Raw genomic sequence first — 20,753 nt, forward strand, 5'->3', positions numbered from 1 at the left:
CCCTGACCGTGAGGCACCGTCAACTCGGAGTCCGTACCAAGTAACACCACATTAGACCCGTATTGTAGCTATACTTCTTTTACATTTGTACATGATCGTTTCCGCCTACCGGCAGACTTACCCTTCCTATTTGGGCAATCACCTTTTTATTTTTCAACCCTCTTGGTCCTAGCTGGAATCGCCAACCGACCAGATAATAGCAGTATCAAATGCTGGATCGCAATAGCCTTAGCGCTTCCGAGACTCTGTTTCCAGCCGGTTGTTCATCCCGTGTAGTTTGGGAGTCCCCCGCCGGAGCCAGCTTGCTAGGGTGGTTGGATCACCAGGAGAAGAAGGACAGCTGAAAGACTTGGAACTAGAACTTTTTTCTCCCTTAGTGGCACGACACTGCTGCAACATCAACAAAAAGCACACACACATATACAACACACAAAGCAGCTGGTCAGTCTCGAAGGCAGACAAAAAAAGGAGTGGTTCTAGGTGCACACTGAACTCGGTCTCCACGGCTTTGGTACGAGGGTTAGTAACTCCAAGTCGCTTGCCCCCGTCGAAGCTTAAGCAGCACCCGCCTATGTTTATCATCCCAGGGCTGGTTCATGGTGGAATGGTGCTTGGATATTGTTCTAATACCCGGCCTCTTCCGAAAAGACGATTACGACATAGCTTTCTGCATGTTCCTTGAGCGGTAAACTCTCCCCAGAAAACTGCCCGACTGGGGAGAGCTTTAACCCGAGGTGACTCTGCCCAAAACACACCTCGAACAATACTCGGCCCTAGGAGTCTTCTAATGATGGCAGCATCGTCGCACAATCCTTTCCCACGCTCACCTAATCCATCTACAAGGTCATATGACTCGTCATCCGTATCCTCAGCGACTTCTCCTCGGCCGCAGGTTCAACTGCTAGGAAACTTGATGGGTCCCAACGCGAGGTCTAACACCTCACAACCGCCACAGCCCATAGGAATTCCCCCGTTACCTCCAGTAACTCAGTCGGGATTCCAACCGTATACCCCGGTGACAGCAAATTCTGCGATGGGCCGAGACTCGCTACCACCGACCGAGTCGGTAGCAAGTACCCCGGGGCTCTCGAGTGCTCAATTATCGGCGAACGTCTCGGCTCAGAAACGCGCCTACCGCCAAAGAAGGAAGGACCCTAGGTATGTGTGCTCGGTAGTAAGAATTTTCTGTGCGTGTTCGAGTTTTCCGCGGACGAGAGATTTATTTCGTATACCTAATCATTTTTTTTTAAAAAAAAACTCCGTTGCCTCCCCTAATTATTATTATTTTTTCGTAGACACTCAATGCTGACTTATGAGTACGGGGCATTCGAGAGGACGAGTATTGTGTTTTCTCGGTGGCTGCGTCAGCGGTTACGAGGAAACCCAATATTTCGCCTTCTTGAACTCTCTGTACGATCGTAAAGCTGCGATGCCTGTCGGGAAAGAAAGGTCAAGTGTGATGCTACAGAAACGACGAGCTGTTCGGAATGCTCGAGCCGCAACGTCAAGTGTCAATTTACGAAGGAGACGAACCGGAGAATGTCGTCCATAAAACAAGTACAGGACCTGGAAAAGCAGATAGAAAGGGTGAAGAGGGAAAACAGCAATCTGCGGCGGACGCTGGCGGAAAGGGGCGATACCATGGATATTGACGCTGAAGGTGCTGCGCAACTACCGCAGCAGCTGCCCCCTGATCTAAATTCTGAGCCTAGGAAACGGAAAAGGGCAGCCCCTTTACTACAGGACCTATCTCGAGTAAGGCCTGCTTTTCGAAATTTCTCAAGAGGCGTGCTAAAGCCCCCGGCGCCGTATCGCCAGGCACAGCCGGCTACTATTCCGTTCGATCACCCTAGACCGCCGTTACCTCCTAAAGCGACGGTAGACAAGCTGCTACACACCTATTACGGGGCGGCGCACATAATGATACCGATTCTACACTGGCCAACATTACAGCATCAGGTAGAAGAGCTCTATCAAAATACTACTCATATACAGCGGGTTCCCATATCGTGGCAATCTATGTTCTTTTCGGTACTAGCAGTGGGGAGTCTTTTTAGCAACGATCCGTTCCCTGATCGGACGCTAAGGGCGGGCGAGTTCCTAGAGGCAGCGCGAAGTCTGACGGACCCATGGAATAACGAATTCGACCTGGACAACGTCCGAGCTTCGTTTCTCATCTCGCTCGCTCTAAATGAGCTAAACCTGAGATCGGCGGCCTGGAATTGGTTGGGAAGCACCGTGCGGTGCGCGCAAGATCTGGATCTTCACCTCGAAGTGGCTACTGGGGTGCGCTCGAGGGTCGAGGCGGACATGCGGAGGAGGGTTTGGTGGGCGATATACATACTAGATCGGATGATGTCCATGGAACAAGGCCGCCCCTTTCTGATCGACGACTCCGATTGCGACGTGGCTCTTCCCGAGCCGTTCGACGATCATTTTCTCCATACCGAGGGCCCTGTGCATCCTGTAAACGCCGCACCTCTCACGCACTTTATGCACGTCATCATCAACATAACCCGCTCTTTCTCCGCCATAAGAAGGGCCTTCTCGAGTCTAGTGATCGAACCCCCTCGATTAGCGACCTTCGATAACCACTTCCTCGGCTGTCAGAAGATGTTCCCGGAAGCCTGCGAGGCTAACAACGTCTCCTTAATCGCTCCTCATATGCTAATGCCTCTCAGCTATCTTCTTAGTGCCCGGTTGCTCCTACACCGTCACAACCTTGCGCCGGGCTGCCCCCCAGAAGCTCGAAGCGATGCTATACAACAATGCAAAGCGACGGCGATAGAAACAGCGAATCTGATCGCACGCGTTAATGTGACCTTGGCTGACGCCGCTACAGCGCTTCTCGCAACGCACATATTCCGCTCTACGCTATTTCTACTCTTTACGGGATGCTACGAGCTAGCATCTACATGTCTAAGGGCTCTGAAGTCGATCGACGCGCGGCGAGACGTAGTAATTCCATGTGGCCGATTTCTGTCTTTCTTTCTACAGATCCTAGGGGCCAAGCAGCGCGAACTATCCAAAATCCTTCCTCGTTCAACGACGCCCGGATATCCTCCACAGGCTGCTATTCCGGATCCAAGGGCTATACAAGACCGCTTGCAACATGACGAGGAGCTCTTGATATACGTTAGTGCGGATATGCAAGCCTGCACTGAAACAGCTTGGGTGTGGATCGGAGCAGAACGTGAGGCACCGTTGGGTATGCCTCCTTCGCCCATTGGGGGTGGCATCGTACACACCGATAACCGAACGGGTCTGAACGCTAAAGAGAGGGACGAATGGGGAGGATGGGATACTCTAATAGAGCTTACTAGGAGTCTTGCCACCGTAGCGGCTAGCCCAACACACAACTATACGTCCCGAACGCAAATACTACCACCGATCAAGGTAGAGCCAGGATCAAGTATATTAGGGGGCGGTATAGCCGAAGTTGGGAGTAACAAGAACAGTCCGACTACAGGGGCCCCGTCAGGAAGTCGCAGCACGGAGAGAATTAGTATCGCGAATATAATATGATACAACAATACCCGGGCGGAAAATGTCTCGTTACGAGGTGAAAGGAGGGGGAGTAAAAGGGGGAGAAAATTGTTGGGATGCCAAAAGGAAGACAAATCCATTGGACAAACACACCCAACGAGACTACGAATATTGACGAACGAGCAAACGAACGAACAAGCGAATAACACACCGTTTATTCCATCTCGACTGTTTTTTTTATTTTTCGAACGAAGGCGCTCTTGGAGACGTTCCGCAACGCATTTCACACGACTTGTATTTTATACCATTCTTCGCATCGCCACGGTATTACCCAGGTTCTACGTACGATGCTTTGTAGACAACAGCGATTTTAAAAGGGGGAAGGGGGAGGGAAACAGGGAGAAAAAGAAAAAGATTCTCTAATATCATACACAAAACTCCCCCCTTTCCCCCTTAACCAAAGTTTTTTTTTTTTACTTTAGCTTTTTTTTCATTTTCCGACGCTAGAACTTCCCCAGACGTACGCGAAGACGAAACGAACGATACCAAGTTATTCTCTACTGTCACTACTGATATTCTTTTCTATCTTCTTCTTCTCTTCTTTTTTTTTTTAAACCCCCCCTTTTTTTCATTTTGGTTTGGAGGCGAGCTTTGACATATACATCATTAGGGGGGAGGGGATGGGGGGCGGACACTTATACTTTTTTGGCGTATGTTGTGTCTCCGAGGGGCAGCATCATTTTGTCTTGTCATCGAATACCCAAGGGGAGGGGAGGGGGAGAAAAAAAAACACCAGCAATAACAACATTTTACCTAAATCAGTTGAAAGCAAAGAAAAAGGGGGCCCCGGCTTGAGAGGCGGTCGCGGGCAACGGGCTTGAACGACGGAATGTCCTTTTGATGTCTACATACTACGTAATGATGATCCACGGTGGTTCGTCTTTCGCTCGAGGCGCAAGAACGGAAAAGAGAGAGAGATAGAGAGAGAGAGGGCTCAAATGGGGATGGATGTTCTTGCGGCGGATGCTGGGCAACTGCAAATAGGCTCTATTCCTAGTCGTACTTGCATGATCCGTGTATATGGCAGCCTCTTACCTGAACATACTAAACTTGCACTAGCATCCAGTAAAACTAATGCAACTTCTTTGTTGACTATTCGTGCTCTCTCCTTTTCTTTTTCTCGCTCTGTCTCCTTTTTGCTTTTTCCCTTCTCCTTTCTCCCCTTCCGTTGTGAACCGTTACGGTGTCATGCATATGTATGTACGTACGAGGAGGGGGAAGCATCTGCTTCGCCAGGCTTTCAGCTCTAGTAACCCGGGCGAGCGAATCATTTTTTCGACGTGTGATACACAGCTATATGCCAGTTTCGGCCGACGTTCGCTTGGTTGAGTTGTGAATTACCCGGTACCAAAAGTGGACGTTCGTTGACAACTACATGTGAAACCCCCGTCTGGCAACTCTTTGCGTGTTTTCCTAACAAATAATGGCTTGGCTTGGCACAAGTTTTGTGCCTTTAGCCGACTTAAATTCTCACCGTGTATATGCGTGTCTGCTAGGCGATTGCCTCAGGTTTCAGCTAGGTTATTTTGGAGTAGGAGTGTCCTTCGACTCAGATATTTCATGGGTGAGCTGGGATACCTATTCAGTCTAGGTACCTAACCTACCTGGTAGGTGGGTAAGCACTCCAACCTCGCTATATATCGTATGAAAGGACCCCGAGCCCTCCCATGTCAGCGGCGCTAGGCTACCGGGGAAAGGAATTCCAGCACATCGATATCTATCTAATATCTTGGCCATATTTATCCGCTCTAGGACCCTTGAACTACAAAGAGCTTAAAAAAGAGCTATCGGCTAGGAGGGGCTTGATCCGCCATGCGCGTTGGAGATGAGTTGAAACGGATTCCGTTGAAATGGCGTAGAGGGGGTAGAGAACGGAAAGCCCCTTGGAGACTATTCGATTGGTAGATGCATGGTCGAAGGAGTTTCTACACACCCTCCTGCAGCGCGGGATCGCGAAATAACAAGGGTGTTGAACTTGCGTGGTGTCGTTGTTCTTTGGAGTGTGTTCAGCTCAAATATTCCGCGCGCCATCAAACCCGGCAGCCTCAATTGCATAAGAAGAGAGGCGCCATGTCAGTGTCTTGGTAGGTGCCTACCTAAGGTAAAGTAAATGCTTCATGAGCAATCGGCTGATATTACGCTCGGGTAGAATGCCTAAGGTTATTACAGCGTGGGTCTCGCATCCAGAATGGTATACCGTTGCAAACTCACGATACCTACCTAGCTTTCCAATCTTAGTAAGTCGGGTATTGCACCCCCGGTAACGCTCTCCCAAGATCCAGGGAACGCCGGGGCCTTTTAGATCCGGGATCGCTGCGACAGCAGGCAGCTAAGGCGTCGTACCATCAACTCGGGAGAACCCTATCGACAGTAGATGATAAGAGAGAGGTGCACGGATTATTGCCCGGGACCTAGGGTAGGTCAAATCAGTCAATACCACGGCACTTTAGCAAGTTTTAGGTTAGCAAAAGTCGAGATGGAGTTCACTCCGAAGCACGTTATCCTCTAAAAATATACATTGCCGACTTATCGAATCCGATATTCGCTCACATCTATGTAGAATCCCTGGTGAAAGTGTAGCAGCACGACAACTGTCAATTATTTCGCACCAATAAGCAGATCCTATTAACCCAGTTGAGGGCCAAGTCTATGCCGTCTGTATGCATCCTTTCCCTTACCGATAACATGCCCCGTACCTAACTACTGGGTATCTAACCCTTTTAGTTAATATATTGTGGCTGGTAACTTCAATAGCCTCTACGCGTCTATAGATCCATCGTAATGACTTATCTATCATCACGTACGTATACAGCTATAAACTATAGGTGGATACCTAGCCTAATACCAAAATCTAGAAAGGAATAAGCTTCCTCAAACTCACTAGGCGAGTCCATGACAAGATCGTCAACAGACTTCGAAATGGAGCCGTTATAAGGGATTATTATTAGGGGGAAAATGGAAAAGTGGCCAGTTTTTGGTCGAGCTCATGTGTTCGACTAGTTTGGATATGATCTTCCTCTTCCCGTAACACAAATACAGACCAGGTACATACAGATATATGCCACCGAGTCTAAGTCTACTCTCTAGTATCTACACACACCCCTTGACACCCATTCCACCTAGTCCTAGTAGACTACTAAGCTGTGTAATAGGTCCTAGGTGTCTTATGTACCTGCCAGGTAAGTGAGTTACTAGGTAGATACAGCGTTGGCGTTCCCAAATCCCACCTGACGCGGAGACACTAAGTTTATATGGAGGTTCAGCTAGGGAGCGATGTGATTCTTACCAACTTGCTAGGCTACCCTACTCCAATATGATATATCATGTAGTAATTCGGCATGTATAAACTGCAATGAGGGTGTCGTAGGGTGATGAAAGGGGTGGAGGTTGATGCAAGGAAGATGCCGTAGACTTATGTGACATGTCTTGTGGAATATACCGAGACCTCTATAACTGAAACTAGGCCTGTGGTCCTAGTTACTGTTAGATAGGTAGTATTGAAGTCCTTGTTCTGAAGAAGTCGACGCTACTGATCTTGGACCTATAAGACTACTATTGAAAGGGGCAGCGAGAGTATACAGTCTGGATATTACATAATCTGAGACACCCTATAACATTGGATAGTATACACCTGCCTACAACGAACGTTCAAGCCAAAGTAGCGTAGATATAGTATTATTAGGTATCAAATTCTAGCATAGACATGTTCAAGAACCGTACAAAGCCTTACGGTAAAAGTACAACTAGAGCTACCATAAAGATGTACCCCTAGGTTAGTACCTATGCCTTAGGGGCAAGGGAATGAATATCAATGGTTACACAACTGCAGCTAACACGATGGTCGCCGATTTTTACTAACAATGGTGTATAAAGTGCCTAGTGCCTATAGTTCGTTAGCAACCTCATTGCATCCGTGGTACCTACGGGGCTCATCGGCCCTACTCCCTCTTCCCGGGTACCATTAACATCCACACATACATACATAGCATATCAAAAACGGAGAAGTGCTAGTTTAGGTCGTCGAACCGAGACACTCTCTCATCACAATGTCAAATTGGGCATTAAAGAAAAAGCAAAGACGAGGTAACCAACAAAGAGGCCGCCTAACTGCCATTATCCACCACTAACCTAGGAGCATGTACATATCTTCCTTCCGCCGGTCTCAGGTCCCAATATCCCAATATCCCAATACCACACCAACCTCCCCCCCCAGGTTCGCAGCCAACTAACCCCCTTCAACGCCTAGGTACCCAGCGTCCTACCCAAATCCGGCAGACCCCGAACCCAATCTCATCCTCGCCTCGCTACGGGCCGAACCTCCCCTCCTGGCCCTCGTCCACCACGAGCCAGCGCGCCGGGGCGCCAGGGGGTCTCGAGTACGCGAGCACTAGCGTCCTCCTCCCGCCCGGCTCCACATCCCGGCCGATGAAATCGCGCGTGGCGGTGAAGGGCGATCCGGCCGTGGCGTGCTGCGAAAGCTTCTTATACAGCCGTTCGTCGAGCACGGGCGAGGAGCCCCAGACGACGTGGTGGAGGCGGATCGTGTCGTTCCGGGGCTCCTGGGTTTCTGGAGGGGACGTTGTGAGCGGTTCGCCGAGACTCGTGCAGCCGTGCCCGGGCTCACGGGGGCTTTCGACGTCTTTCGTGACAGTATCCGAGTTCTCGTTCTTCTCCTGGGCCTCCGCGTCCCGCTGCTGCTCCCCGTCGTCGTGCGTTGGCTCTCCCGCACAGCCCCTCCGTCCCCGTTCATCCTCAAGCCCCCCGATCCTCCGCCTCGCCCTCTCGAGCTCCTGCCGCGCCGTCTTGGCGTCTTCCTCCCAGTGCTGGCGCTCTTTGATAGACGCGCGGAGCTGGTCGATGATGGACTGCATGATCTGGATGCGTTTCTGGAGCATGAAGACGACATCGTCGACGGGCTTGGTTGCGGGGCCGTGTTGTTGCTGTTCGCCTGCTGCCGCGCTTCGTGTGAGTATTCGGTGCTCGGTATCCACGTGTGGCTTTATGAAGACTAGGTAGGGAGCTAGGGAGTCAGGTATACATACCACAAGACCCCTCATCCGACCCCGAATCAGACATCTTGGGAGTCGGAGTCGGCGGTGCCGCTTTTGGGGGCGAGTTGATGCGGAAGAGCTGGACCTGTGGTCCGTTAAGCGGGGGCTGGCGGGCGGAGAGCCGGGACTCCAGGGCTGGTATGATGTTTCTACGGTCTATACTTGTGTATTCTTTTCCCATTGTCCGCGTTGGTTTTCATTCACAAACTTTCAGGTTTTGAAACGGAAACAGTGATTTCGGCGAGGTTTCAAGCCCGTATAATCGCCTTGCCCTGAGGGAGGTATCTTGGAAGTTAGCAAGTGCCTAGGTAGGTCGTTAGGTCCTTCTCACCTGTCCATCAATGGGCCATATATTCAGGTTTACAATACGCTACGGTAAGGCAAACAGAGGTGTTATCGTAGCAACAACGTCTCTACGAGGTTGAGTCCATCAGAGATCGTTATTTGGTTCTACACGGATTCAACATAAGGTGTGAGCATTATTCACCACACACTTAAAACTTGATTCCAAGACTCTCATGCTAAAATCCATTCTTCCTAGAAACACCCGACATTTGCCATCGACATTCCGAGGGGTGAGGGGATTTCACCCAACGAGCGCGTGCTTTTCTGCGCCAGACCGGGAAATTCATTGGCTGGGCCAGTTCGGCATCTAGACTTTTTCTACCCAACTCGAACGACATTTACGCATTGTTACAAAAGGGCTGGAAGCACATAATTGGTCCACCAATATTCGGGGATTATATTTACTTATATATATGTAAGTACTTAAGTAGGCCGGTGTATAATTTACCTAGTAACTACCTACCTACCCGCCCACGGTAACAAAACAACAACACACGCATTGGATGTTTAGGATTGCGCAGTCAGCATAACGGTGTATGGTTCTGGCTTGCTCTAAACCCGGGCCCCACTTGCAAAAGACGCTCGCGTCTTCTGTCGTCGGGTAGAAGTTGCTGATCTTAACCGCATGGATTAAAATACTCATTAAAAACAATACACTGTGTCCGGGTGGTGTTAAAATTGCCGATTCCCCTTTTTTCGGCGCTGGGATATAGATCGGTCTTTCTGGGTCAATATCCAATGGTCGCCGACCACGCTCAAGGACCACCCCTCGCTTAGGTTCTCGAGCGGCCCAGGTGCTTGCCACCGGCATTCGTGAGTAAGTAGGCGTGATATGTTTCTAGACCGGGTTCGACGCGGACGCGTTTAGTCGCGCGTACTGCTTGTCTACCTAGGTAAATAGGTACCTAACACATAGCAGACTGGAAAAGTCCTCAAATGACGAAGTATGGCGCGAGGTCAAATCCTCCACCCAAAGCATAATATCCTAGAAGGACATCTCGTTATATCCGTAGTAAATGCAGCGAATCCCACCTAACCGAAGCCCAAGCCCATTTCGTAAGCCCATCAAACACCACTTAATCCTCGTCGCTATGAGCCCCGGTCAGCGGGCCGGCGAGGCCCTGCATGCGTCTGCCGAGTAAATCATCCGAGCTATCCAGCTTAACGAAGCTTTTTGACTTTTGCCCAAAACCGTTCCTCCCCTTGGCCTTTCCGCGTTTTGCGCTGCCGTTCGACTTATTACCCTCACCCCCTTCCTTGGTGGCGGGTTGTTCGGTGCCTTGTTTCGCCTTTGCCTCGTCGCTTATGGCCCTCGATCGCATCTTCGTCATGCTGATCTCTAGCGGTTTATCTTCATCGCCGCTGGACTCAGCGCGCAGTTGATGGCGCTGGGAGGATAGGACCTGCTGTTCACGCTTAGAGCGCGTCTCGGCGGTGTCGAGGAGGTCCACGGCCCACCGCGCGCAGCGGTCAATCAACTTCCACGCGGGCGGGTACAACGTGGGGAACTGGGTGAAGCCGTGACTGATACCAGGGATCAAAACGACTTCGGCCACATCTTTTTCGTTGAAGTCGGTAATGTCAGCCAGGCCTTTCATCCCGTGCGAGGCGTTCTGAGAGTAGTACGCTTGCTTTGCGCGGCGTAGACGCCCGGCGAAAATGACCGTGTCGTCAACTAAGGGATCGCGTTCGCCGGTGAGGAAGTACGTCTTAGGGAACTTTTGCAACAGGTAATCAGGAGCTAGGATAGGGGACAATAAATAGTCCTGTGAGAAATCCGGACGATTATGGGGCCCGATATACAAGATAATCATGGCGCGCATCATTTCAGGAGTTAGGACACGATCGTTGAAATAGGAAATCATGGACGCCATGGCCAAGCGCGTCTGCATAGGTTCGGGTCGATGTGACATTGTTGTGCCATTTCCATTCGCGACTACTGTTGATGGCTCGGATTTTGCAAACGTCTGACGATTGGCGTGAGAGTATTCAGGCTGAGGGCTACGAAGTCCGCTCTGGTTTGCGCCGGGGTCCAAGCTGTTCGATTTTACATCGGAGGATGAGTTGGAGGGTTCTTCGTCTTCATCATCTGATTGATGAGGGGTGCCAACCAAGTCATTATACTGCATGCTCTTCCGACGCAGATAATCCTTATTCGTCGCCCGCATTCGCCGATCTTTGATGAGAGACATCTGCTCATCAGACATCCAATTTCCGATGTTCATGTCCAGACCAGGGTAGAGAAGTACAAGCCCGACGGGAACAGGAAGGTCTGCTTGGATCGCAGATTGACGTTTGTGGGTAGCATTTTCGACTACCATTAAAGTCATGGCTGTGGCGAGGTTTCCGCCGGCGCTGTCGCCTGTTACCACCACCTTAGGAACAGTTGTCCCCGACATCCCTATGCATCGCCCCTTACTCCTAACTATAGTTGTGTATACGTCGAAACACTCATTCAAGGCGTACGGATACGGGAATTCCGGTGCCTTTTTGTAGTCCAGGCTAAGCACCGGGAGACCCGTCTTTCCAGCCCAAGCAAAAAGCTTATCATCGTTGCAGCGTGGATCCATAGCCACGAAGCCCCCGCCTGGAATATCCAAAATCATTTTGTCTATGCGCTCCAAATCCGAAATAGGACCATCGTAGTACAGCCAACCGGATACAGCTTCTTTGTAATCACTCGTACTAGGCCGAGGAATGCGAATAGCTCGAGGCGGCCAGCGTGTGAATCGTGGCCGCATTATGTTTTGAAGGGTTCCCAGATATGGGGATTTTCCCTTGTTCCAGCTGACTCTCAAATGTTCAACAGTCAAGGCCCCCCTGACCTTTCTAACTTTCTCGTCGGCACGCTCTGCCGCTATCAGGTAGAAGAGGGAAAACACCAGACTAGCAATATCTCGTATCCACTTCCTCTTTATTTTCATGGCTGTCCAAAAGCCTGCATCGAGAGCGGTCAAAACCCATGTTGCACGGAAATATTTCGCGTCGTACATATTCGCCATCGGCTCTGGGCTAGCGAGCCCAAAGAGAGTGCTGAAATTCCGGGCGGCGTATAGGTACATCATGGTAAAGACTACAGTCTGCCATGTTGTCAATATCTTGGAAGATATCTTGGACAAGGAACGAATTAAGGGAGGGCCGTGTCGGTGGCCTCTGAAGTTCTCGTTAGTTCGGCTGCTTTTTGTTTACGTGAATATACTCGGGCCATACTTGAACAAATAGACGGACCAGAATGTGAGCGCAGCAAGCACCTGAAGCCTGCGCGACTTCACAGAAGGTCTGCCGAGAATATGATCTATCATATTGTACAATGACGATAATTAAAGATTACCTAATATTAGGTAGTTGAGACAAGAAGGAAATGATCTAGAAATGCGCCATAGGGCTTGGTTGCTGTTGGAAAGCGATGCGAGGCGTGAATGTTTCCAAGGTTTACAGCATAGCTCCTGATGGCAACTTGAAGTCAGGTAAATACGGCCTAGATCTAACAGAGTGTACTTGAACAAGTCTTAAGGCGGAGACTTCGGATATTCAGCAAGACCATCAAGTTATAGAGTCAAGACTAGTCGGGAACAAGCAATCGATATCAGTTTGTGACATAAGCCCGAGAGCTATAATGATAAGAATCGTTAGGTCAGGAGAAGCATTGTGGGTTTCAATGAAGCTGACAGGATGAGATTGGACCTTGTAAGGGTTCTAAATGATGGCTCGTGATAAACCTGGGGCCAGTCGGCTTTTCCAGTGACGTTTTCGTCAAGAATGGTAATAATAGAGGAAGGATTCATAACATAGGGACTGACATGTGAAAGTCGCCTTACGGGAGCACTAAGTGATCAGCAGGCATTCCCCCACATTGAATCGTAGGTATGTACCTAGGTTAAGTACCTTACCTATTCATGTCAGGGGCCGAAGAATGTTAGACCAGCCCCCGCGTTGGAGAATTGGAGTAACCCCATAAGTTACCTAGTACTGACACATGTGTTTGTAGTAAACTTTGTACATGTACCAGGTATTTGGATTCTGGATCATGAAGAATAGATTGAGTGAATGCATGCTCGTATAAAGAATCCGTATCTGATCAGGAAAAGATTTAAATATCTACACGTATGGATATGACTGTGCGCACTCGAGGTAACAGTGGTGCCAATGATGTAACAACGTACACGTACATCTGACAAGTAAACCCGAGCCTTATGTATAAGAGATTGATTCAATACATATGCTACTAGGTAGGGTAGCTTGAAGGAGACGGAAGGGGCGGAAAGAGAGAGAATGTCGGGGGTTCATGGGTTGACATCGGCTTAACATAAGAAACGCACCCTCAGATGAGTCAAGATAAAAAGGGGGAAATGGAATGGGAATGGAAAAAAGCTCGTTTGAAAACCAAAGTTAACTTTTTTTATGTCAACCTTAGAAATCAATAGGGGTAGGGTAATATGGGAAGGAGGAGAGCACTCATCTTTAATACGGCTCTTGTTCTAACGCCCTTTCCGGTAATCTAGCCAATCTTGATGCGAGATCGGATCGATTTTAGGCTAACTTCTTTATCGATAAGCATCCGTAGCAATTGATTGGAAACTTTTCTGTAATTTTTCGACAATTTTTGGTGGCATGATTTGATAACTTCTCCAACGGATCAAATAAATACTCAATAAATAAATCATTGAATTGGTCGATTTGACTGTCCTTTAATTAGCTACTTAGTACCTATAAGCTGATAGTGCCCAAGAGGTATTAAATAGGTATTTAAAGGGATCAGTCAATTCAGCAAACCTTCTTCGACTTCTTTTCCTCTTTTCCTCTTTGTCCGATACGGCCATAGCATCGTAGAGTAGACTGCCTACTAGGTAGCTTCAAGACTACTTGTAATATGGCTTATCGACTTCCTGCTCGGCGACTAGCATCCATTGGAGTGCGCAGTTTGTCTTCTCAGGCCACAGCGGCATCCAACCTGTCGCAAAAGGTCCAAGACTCCATCTCCCGCGAGGCTTCTTTACCAAATCCTGATCCGTCAGATGACTCGGCGAGTGCATCATTAGTAAAGGAGCATTCCAAGTTCATGTTAGCAACCTATGCCCGGCCACCTCCCGTGTTCGTCAAAGGCCAAGGTTCGTATTTATGGGATTTGGAAAATCGCAAGTACTTGGATTTCACAGCCGGCATCGCCGTCAATGCGCTCGGTCATAGTGATCCTGGCGCGGTAAAGGTCATCTCAGATCAGGTGAGAAAGACCTCGTCGGTCCTCAGTTGCCTAGATTCATGCTGATCAAACCGACCCCTCATCACCAGGCTCAAACATTATGGCATGCGTCCAACCTCTATTACAACCCCTGGACCGGGGCACTCTCCCAACTTCTGGTCGAGAGCACCCTCGAGTCTGGTGCTATGCATGATGCTGCCACCGTATTCGTGTGCAATTCCGGCTCTGAAGCAAACGAAGCTGCTATCAAGTTTGCCCGAAAGGTCGGGAAGTCCGTAGACCCCTCAGGGGCAAAACACGAGTTCGTCTCTTTCCACGGCTCCTTCCATGGACGGACCATGGGAAGTCTTTCGGCAACCCCGAACCCAAAGTACCAAACACCCTTCGCGCCCATGCTGCCAGGCTTTAAGTACGGGAACTTTAATGATATTGGGGCTATCAACGATCTCGTGACCGAAAAGACATGCGGTGTGATAATCGAACCTATTCAGGGCGAGGGAGGTGTAAACGTCGCGAGCGAAGAGTTTCTCCTTGCCTTGGCGAAACGGTGTCGTGAAGTTGGCGCCGTTCTAGTCTATGACGAGATCCAATGCGGCCTCTCGAGGACTGGTACTCTCTGGGCACACAGCCAATTGCCTAAGGAGGCGCATCCTGATATCCTAACGACCGCAAAGGCACTTGGCAATGGCTTTCCTATCGGTGCCACAATAGTCAACAAGCACGTTAGCGAGACCATGAAGATTGGTGATCATGGTACAACCTTTGGCGGTAATCCGATGGCTTGTCGCGTCGCGCACTACGTCGTTTCGCAACTCGTAGATCCCAAGCTCCAGCGAGATGTCGTCTCCAAGTCCCAAGTCTTCAAGAAGAGGTTTGACCAAATCCGGGAGCGATACCCCGACCTAGTCGCCGAAGTCCGAGGGAAGGGTTTGATTCTCGGTTTACAGCTGACCCAAGATCCCTCCGCGATCATCAAGGCTGCGCGAGAAAGGGGGCTCTTGATGATCACTTGTGGCACCAACACGCTCCGATTCGTCCCACCGCTCAACATCAGCGAAGAGGAAATTGAGAGTGGGCTGAACATCCTAGAGGAGGCTATCAAGGCAACTCGGTAATATTCACGTGATGGATTAGGCAAGGCGTCTAGGTTAGGGTTATCCAAAAAGGATGGGTCTTTTCTAATGCTGGATAAGAGATGTCACGCAATGTATGTGTTTATGATTCTTAACGTATGATAGTTGATAGAGTTGCATATACTCCCAATTCGATGTAAGATGTGTTAATAGTTAACCTTCGGCTAAAATAAATGGTTTATCTGCAACTTTCGAAGGCAACATTTCAGCCATATCTCCCAAGAAACCCCTCAGCCCCATAGCCCCATCCCACAATACCCACCCAAGGCTTACACCTTCTGCTTATACTTCTCCCCAATGCCCCTCTGCACCGCCGGGCGCTGCGCAATCCTCTCAATCCACTGCATCACATGCGGGAACTTCTCCATCTCCTCCCTGGTGAAACCCGCAGGCTCCCAGTACTGCACCCACGGCCACGCCTTGATGTCCGCCACGCTATACCTACCCTTCCCCTTCCCGGCGAGGTACTCCCTCGGCTCACCGGTATATTTGCCCGACAGGCGGATCTCGAGCACGCCGTGCACGCGCAGGGACTCGTTTTTGAAGCGGTTGATCGTGTCTGTCACGGGGTCAGTGACTCGAGCAATGCATTTCGCAGAGTAGGTAGGGAGGTAGGTAGCTTACATTCATTCTTCTCCGGCGCAAGATTGCTGAAGAAGAAAAACTGCCCCAGGTACGGGGCCGCGGACCCGTGCCAGAAGAACAGCCACTGCAGCATCTCGCTCTTCTCCTGCGCGCTCTCGAAGCTGAAGAGGTGGTTCTTGTCCACCGTGTCCACGAGGTAGAGCAGCTCCGCGGAGGTCTCGTGGATCGCGAAGGGAGGGCTCTGCGTGTTGTCGACGAGGGTGGGGATCCGGCCGTTGGGGTTGAGTCGGAGGTACCCTGTGGACCTGTTAGCTTGAATGTTCTAGAATTTCCTCGGCTCGATTCGCCTTTTCTTTTTTTTTTCTAGATAGGTAACAGGTAATAGGGAGGTCACTAACATTCCTGCTTCTGGACGTTGGCGTAGATATTGATGAGCGTCGTCGTCCACTTCAGTCCATAGGCATCGGCCAGCTCTTCCAGAAAGGTCTGGATGGCTTGGCCGTTACCTGTGCTGTGGGTGAGCAGATGAAGCCCTTTCGCGTTCTTGACATCATCAGGGGTTTCGGCGGTATACATTGTCATCTCAGACATTTTGGTAACTTGTTCGCCTTCGGCGTTATCGCGTCTGATGGGGAGGGTTATAGAGAGCTGTTACTGTGCTCTGGGGGACTTTTCCCTTTCTACTTCACACGGATATTATGAGGAGGTGGAAGGGGGAGTAGAAGATTCTACCCGCCTACCTACCCATATACTAGGTGGTAGATAGGTAAGTGGCAAGTGGCTTACCTATTAACCAACCTGGTACACACTAGCAGCGAGGCTTGCATATACCTAACCTAGGTATGTATGTGCGATCACGCTTCTCGTGTAACCTCGACTTAGTCCTCATTTCACGTCAGGAGCAAGAAAGGAAGCGGTGGGGAAGCAGCCCTACTAGCCCTACTACTGGTATTACAAAACTCATCGCCGGATAATGTACCTTATGGATCGACGAGGGGTGAACATTTGAGGAAGTATACAAACTATAATTTCTATACTGCTAATAGATGCCACTGCAGGACTTACACAGGTCCGATAGCTAGTCAGATGTGACTATAAAGGGGAAGATCTTCATATGGCACTGGCACATCCCGTGGGTGTAGGGCAAGGAGAGCCGATTTCCATTTGCCACTAACCTAACCTTCTAAGCTAGCACATAAAAGCAAAGCGTGCCGTACCTATGGATATGTATCTAGTAAGCACCTAGAGTCTCACTATGAGACATTGTTTTAAAGTGATGATCTAATCTGTGGGTAAAGTAGCCGGGAACATGCAGTGCCGAACTTCTTTCCCGGTACTTTTGTTAGCACTTGCGTGCTGTTCTCGCATATGAGACATACATGATGCGGGTGCGTCTACAGCCAGACGGTGTAAAGCTTAGGGGGTTTGGCAACCATCTATAGCTCCGTGAGGTAAAAGCCCCATGAGTGTAAAATATCCTCATGAGCCAATCCTAACCTGTTCATTGCATGTGATCCTCTATCATTTTTAGGTTAGCATCTGGGTCTAAATATTCCAGGGGCTTGTCTAGACGCAGCCGCCCAGCATATAAAGCTCTCACGCACTCTAAGAGAGCTCTCTTTGGTAAAAGACCACCATAATCAGGTATGCAGAGGTCCCACCATCCGGCGTGAGGCGCACACCCATAACACTTTCGTTAACTGATTGGGCTGTAGGTGTGCGTCTTCACACAAGTTGAAACCCCACATCCCGAGAGGTCGGACGCCACTGTGTCTCCATTCACTTCGTCCCCCCACGGGAGGTGAGCATATTACCGCAGCACCAGTGCTGGCTCCAACCTCTAGCAGTATCATTTCATCTACTCGAGTGATCGAAATCCAATCATCGGATACGGTGTCATAGCTGGCTTTATATTCTCAAGCACATTACGAACCAGTAGCTATGACGGCAATCGTAAAAAGCTTTTCTCTAGAAGAAAAAGTTCGCACCTGGCATCAGTACATATCTGCTAGATAGTTACTAGGTACTCAATACGATTAACATTCCAAGGTTGTCATGTTGAGCATTCGACTAAATAGACAAATTTGCTTTTTTTGGTGTTATGGCTATGTCGTGTTTGATGTAAATATTGTTCTCGATCAAACGAACCTAAGGCTGTTGGGTAACCTTGGGATATCCAGTAGGTACCTTTTGTTAGAATTGAGATCCTTCCGACTTCGTACATTGTGAGATTCATTAACTTGGGTTTCAATAAGCGAAACGGAAACGAAGCTTACCTACCTATGCTACTAATCCTCAGTAACTTCGAGGTGTCGATGACCATTGACTTAAGTAAGGATCCATCTATAGAGTAATCTAGCCATTGAGAAATCAAAAAGCCCTAGCACATCCACGTGTCGTATGGCAGACTTGCATATAGATTTAGCCGCATCCTCGGGGATGCCGTCTCCAGATACTACCTAGGTAACTAATAGGATCTCCTGCCACTGCGTAAGACTATAGTCGTCAAATCGAGAATCGTGGGAGAGGGGGGAAGGGGGAGAGTCTCAACACAAATAAACCTGTTCAACAACTATAATATTTGATTGAATCTACTCAATTGTGAGAAATTGATACCTAAATGCAGATATATGACTATATTGTGATCATTTGAATGGTGTGAAAAGCGGAACCCCTTAATTACCAGTTTTTATAGTCAGTCTATGAGGATAAATGCTCAAATTTAGTTTCATAACTGTATTATAAATCACTGCTACAGCTGACTAGTACATCAAAGAAAGTTTGAAGGAGAAGAGGACTGACTATACTTGCTAGAATGAGGCATCAAAAGACAGCGTCGCATGAGTAAACCAAAAGGCAAGGAGACAGCAAAGTTGATTCACGAAGAATTATAGAACCATATGCTCTTCCTTGAAAACACCCTAAATACATCTGTTAGATTCCTAAGCTCTCTCAATATAGAGCCACGAAAACTTAACCCGATATGTTATGTCATAGGTAGGGGCGACTCAAGACTGCCTCGAAGTCCATACCCTCCTGAGAATACCTCATTTTCAAATCTATCTCTCATACGAAGTATTCACTGCCTGACTAAGATAACCCAAGTCGAATTTCAAAAAGGTCGTCCAGTACTCCTTCACAGGCGTGACTCAAATAAATATGAGCAACGGCATCAGGACATATTCTAAGTGTTGCTTTACCTAACAAACTAAGCAACCTTAACATATATCGTGAAATCATGCTTAGTGAACATTATCAATATCAAGAGGCCAATACTCAAGCTTTCACTCTAAACGGGTAGGTTTCACTTGATATAACTGGCTATGCAGTCTTGATCTGGCAGGCTTGAGACGTTATGCATAATAACGGTGTCAGTTTCGGTATAGAGGAGATACAGACACTCCTATAGGAAGCCATGGGCGATCGAGTCTCCTATATAGTCCCACGCTAGCCAGATCACCGTTGAATGCCTGCCCAAGACATGTCTAACAGTAGATGAGTATATACAGAGAATCGGCAAACTAGTTATCTGTTCTGGCATTCTGAGTACAGGAAGTCGCCCCTTATTTTTGTCGCTCAGAGATTACTCCCCCCACGGCTTCTGACGATATCACTTGAAAATATAACTCAAACAGAGATGATGAGATCGCTTTTCGAAGTGGGTAGACTCTAGTTGTACAACAGTGAAGTTTCATGAAGTTGAAGAAGTTTATTTTATGAGGATCAAGCTAACCTATACCATGACCACAGCTTCGCCATCAAGTTGAAGAAAGACTTACTACAAAGGAGCTTCAGGGCGTTCATGATACCACCTATTGTTGATAGCCGAAATATACCAGACCTTCGCACTGCTACATCAAGCGTAATAGATACGTTCATGTTGGCATCCATGTTCAAAGTATTGAAGTCATAGTTAAGGCTGATAGAAGGCATTTCCTAGTATTGAGGCATACCGCAGACGTTAATATCACCATGATTCACAGATAATTGTCAGTTGCAATCTAGTTGCAGAGCCGCTTCTAGATGTTTTACCACAAAGAAGATACTGAATTCTACATCAAGTGCCTCTTGTTTGTTCCCAAGTGTCTCTAGGGTAGCTACGAGAGATACCGATAGCCTATAAGCTAGCAAAGGAGCTGATGCTTGGTTGACGGTTGACGAGGATACATAAACACTAAGGGGGGGAGCAACCTACTTGGTGATGTGAAGCGGTGTGCTTCAGGCAAAGAATGAGATTTACTGCTACCTCCATACGGCTCTATTCATGACTACAACTAAAGGCCAACCCTTCACAGGAGATCTCCCTGAGAGACTTCGAAGACGGATATCCCTTATAATACGACTAGGCAGGTAGACAGGTAAGTACCTAGGTTATGCTATAGGAGGCATGCAGACATCAATTCTAGGTATGCAATATTCTTCCTTTACCTAGACATCTCAATTTGATCACGACTAGTATTTCCTAATACCCTAGGACTTTTCGAAAGGAAAGTGCCTAGTACCTTAGATAGAAGACCAAGCACTTCCCAGGCAGGACGCCATACTTGCCAAAGGGCCCCAATGCTATCCGTCTTGTTTGCTCCGAAGGCTGATACTGCATTTGACCCCAAGATCACATTTTCAATGTTACGTGGCGGAGAAGACTCGGTAACAATCTCGAGGTCAAATGATAAAAATTGAGTAAAATCAAGCAAGAAGCAAGCAACATCATATGAGTTGGCGAAGCAGGAATCGTGTCGCATTGGTCGCATTGGTATTGATGAATTGCCATAATATACATCACTAGGCCGTCACTATTCCTTCAATTCATATCACACGGTGATTTAGGCGCAGATAGATTTCTTGTAATTTTCCGAATCCTGACGAATCAATGGACGATAAATCAAGCTTCTA

General features: G+C 48.5%; 5 protein-coding genes across 5 annotated transcripts; 2 read left to right on the top strand and 3 right to left on the bottom strand.

Moving 5' to 3' along the window:
- The first annotated feature begins 685 nt into the window (after positions 1-685).
- GGS25DRAFT_162519 (fungal-specific transcription factor domain-containing protein) lies at positions 686-4,193 on the top strand. The gene is made up of 2 exons (XM_049256504.1): positions 686-1,158; positions 1,425-4,193. The coding sequence occupies exons 1-2, from the start codon at positions 788-790 to the stop codon at positions 3,523-3,525; spliced, it is 2,472 nt and encodes an 823-aa protein (XP_049118522.1). The 5' UTR covers positions 686-787; the 3' UTR covers positions 3,526-4,193.
- A 3,549-nt stretch (positions 4,194-7,742) lies between these two features.
- Positions 7,743-9,091, bottom strand: GGS25DRAFT_162681 (uncharacterized protein). Its single transcript, XM_049256508.1, has 2 exons — positions 8,589-9,091; positions 7,743-8,497 (listed from the first exon to the last, which is right to left on the bottom strand). The coding sequence occupies exons 1-2, from the start codon at positions 8,776-8,778 to the stop codon at positions 7,851-7,853; spliced, it is 837 nt and encodes a 278-aa protein (XP_049118523.1). The 5' UTR covers positions 8,779-9,091; the 3' UTR covers positions 7,743-7,850.
- Positions 9,092-9,885: 794 nt separating this feature from the next.
- Positions 9,886-12,407, bottom strand: GGS25DRAFT_162630 (alpha/beta-hydrolase). The gene is made up of 2 exons (XM_049256507.1): positions 12,153-12,407; positions 9,886-12,095 (listed from the first exon to the last, which is right to left on the bottom strand). Exons 1-2 carry the CDS (start codon positions 12,242-12,244, stop codon positions 10,019-10,021), a joined length of 2,169 nt encoding a protein of 722 aa, XP_049118524.1. The 5' UTR covers positions 12,245-12,407; the 3' UTR covers positions 9,886-10,018.
- A 984-nt stretch (positions 12,408-13,391) lies between these two features.
- GGS25DRAFT_162619 (putative acetylornithine aminotransferase precursor) lies at positions 13,392-15,415 on the top strand. Its single transcript, XM_049256506.1, has 2 exons — positions 13,392-14,163; positions 14,232-15,415. Exons 1-2 carry the CDS (start codon positions 13,813-13,815, stop codon positions 15,255-15,257), a joined length of 1,377 nt encoding a protein of 458 aa, XP_049118525.1. The 5' UTR covers positions 13,392-13,812; the 3' UTR covers positions 15,258-15,415.
- Positions 15,416-15,441: 26 nt separating this feature from the next.
- On the bottom strand, positions 15,442-16,795 carry GGS25DRAFT_162542 (glutathione S-transferase). The gene is made up of 4 exons (XM_049256505.1): positions 16,647-16,795; positions 16,259-16,540; positions 15,900-16,157; positions 15,442-15,834 (listed from the first exon to the last, which is right to left on the bottom strand). The coding sequence occupies exons 2-4, from the start codon at positions 16,449-16,451 to the stop codon at positions 15,545-15,547; spliced, it is 741 nt and encodes a 246-aa protein (XP_049118526.1). The 5' UTR covers positions 16,452-16,540; positions 16,647-16,795; the 3' UTR covers positions 15,442-15,544.
- Positions 16,796-20,753: the final 3,958 nt, after the last annotated feature.

This window comes from Hypoxylon fragiforme, assembly GCF_022984875.1.
Source record: "Hypoxylon fragiforme strain CBS 206.31 chromosome Unknown GGS25scaffold_3, whole genome shotgun sequence".
Lineage (NCBI taxonomy): Eukaryota > Fungi > Ascomycota > Sordariomycetes > Xylariales > Hypoxylaceae > Hypoxylon > Hypoxylon fragiforme.

Bases quoted from the DNA above. Each gene is read 5' to 3' on its own strand.
- GGS25DRAFT_162519 (XM_049256504.1), top strand. From the start codon at position 788: ATGATGGCAGCATCGTCGCACAATCCTTTCCCACGCTCACCTAATCCA. The intron at 1,159-1,424 runs GTATGTGTGCTC...ACGATCGTAAAG, and splicing joins CAAAGAAGGAAGGACCCTAG to CTGCGATGCCTGTCGGGAAA.
- GGS25DRAFT_162681 (XM_049256508.1), bottom strand. From the start codon at position 8,778: ATGGGAAAAGAATACACAAGTATAGACCGTAGAAACATCATACCAGCC. The intron at 8,498-8,588 runs GTATGTATACCT...GAAGCGCGGCAG, and splicing joins GTCGGATGAGGGGTCTTGTG to CAGGCGAACAGCAACAACAC.
- GGS25DRAFT_162630 (XM_049256507.1), bottom strand. From the start codon at position 12,244: ATGATAGATCATATTCTCGGCAGACCTTCTGTGAAGTCGCGCAGGCTT. The intron at 12,096-12,152 runs GTATGGCCCGAG...CGAGAACTTCAG, and splicing joins TGGTCCGTCTATTTGTTCAA to AGGCCACCGACACGGCCCTC.
- GGS25DRAFT_162619 (XM_049256506.1), top strand. From the start codon at position 13,813: ATGGCTTATCGACTTCCTGCTCGGCGACTAGCATCCATTGGAGTGCGC. The intron at 14,164-14,231 runs GTGAGAAAGACC...CCTCATCACCAG, and splicing joins TAAAGGTCATCTCAGATCAG to GCTCAAACATTATGGCATGC.
- GGS25DRAFT_162542 (XM_049256505.1), bottom strand. From the start codon at position 16,451: ATGTCTGAGATGACAATGTATACCGCCGAAACCCCTGATGATGTCAAG. The intron at 16,158-16,258 runs GTTAGTGACCTC...ACAGGTCCACAG, and splicing joins CAACGTCCAGAAGCAGGAAT to GGTACCTCCGACTCAACCCC. The intron at 15,835-15,899 runs GTAAGCTACCTA...ACCCCGTGACAG, and splicing joins TGCGCCGGAGAAGAATGAAT to ACACGATCAACCGCTTCAAA.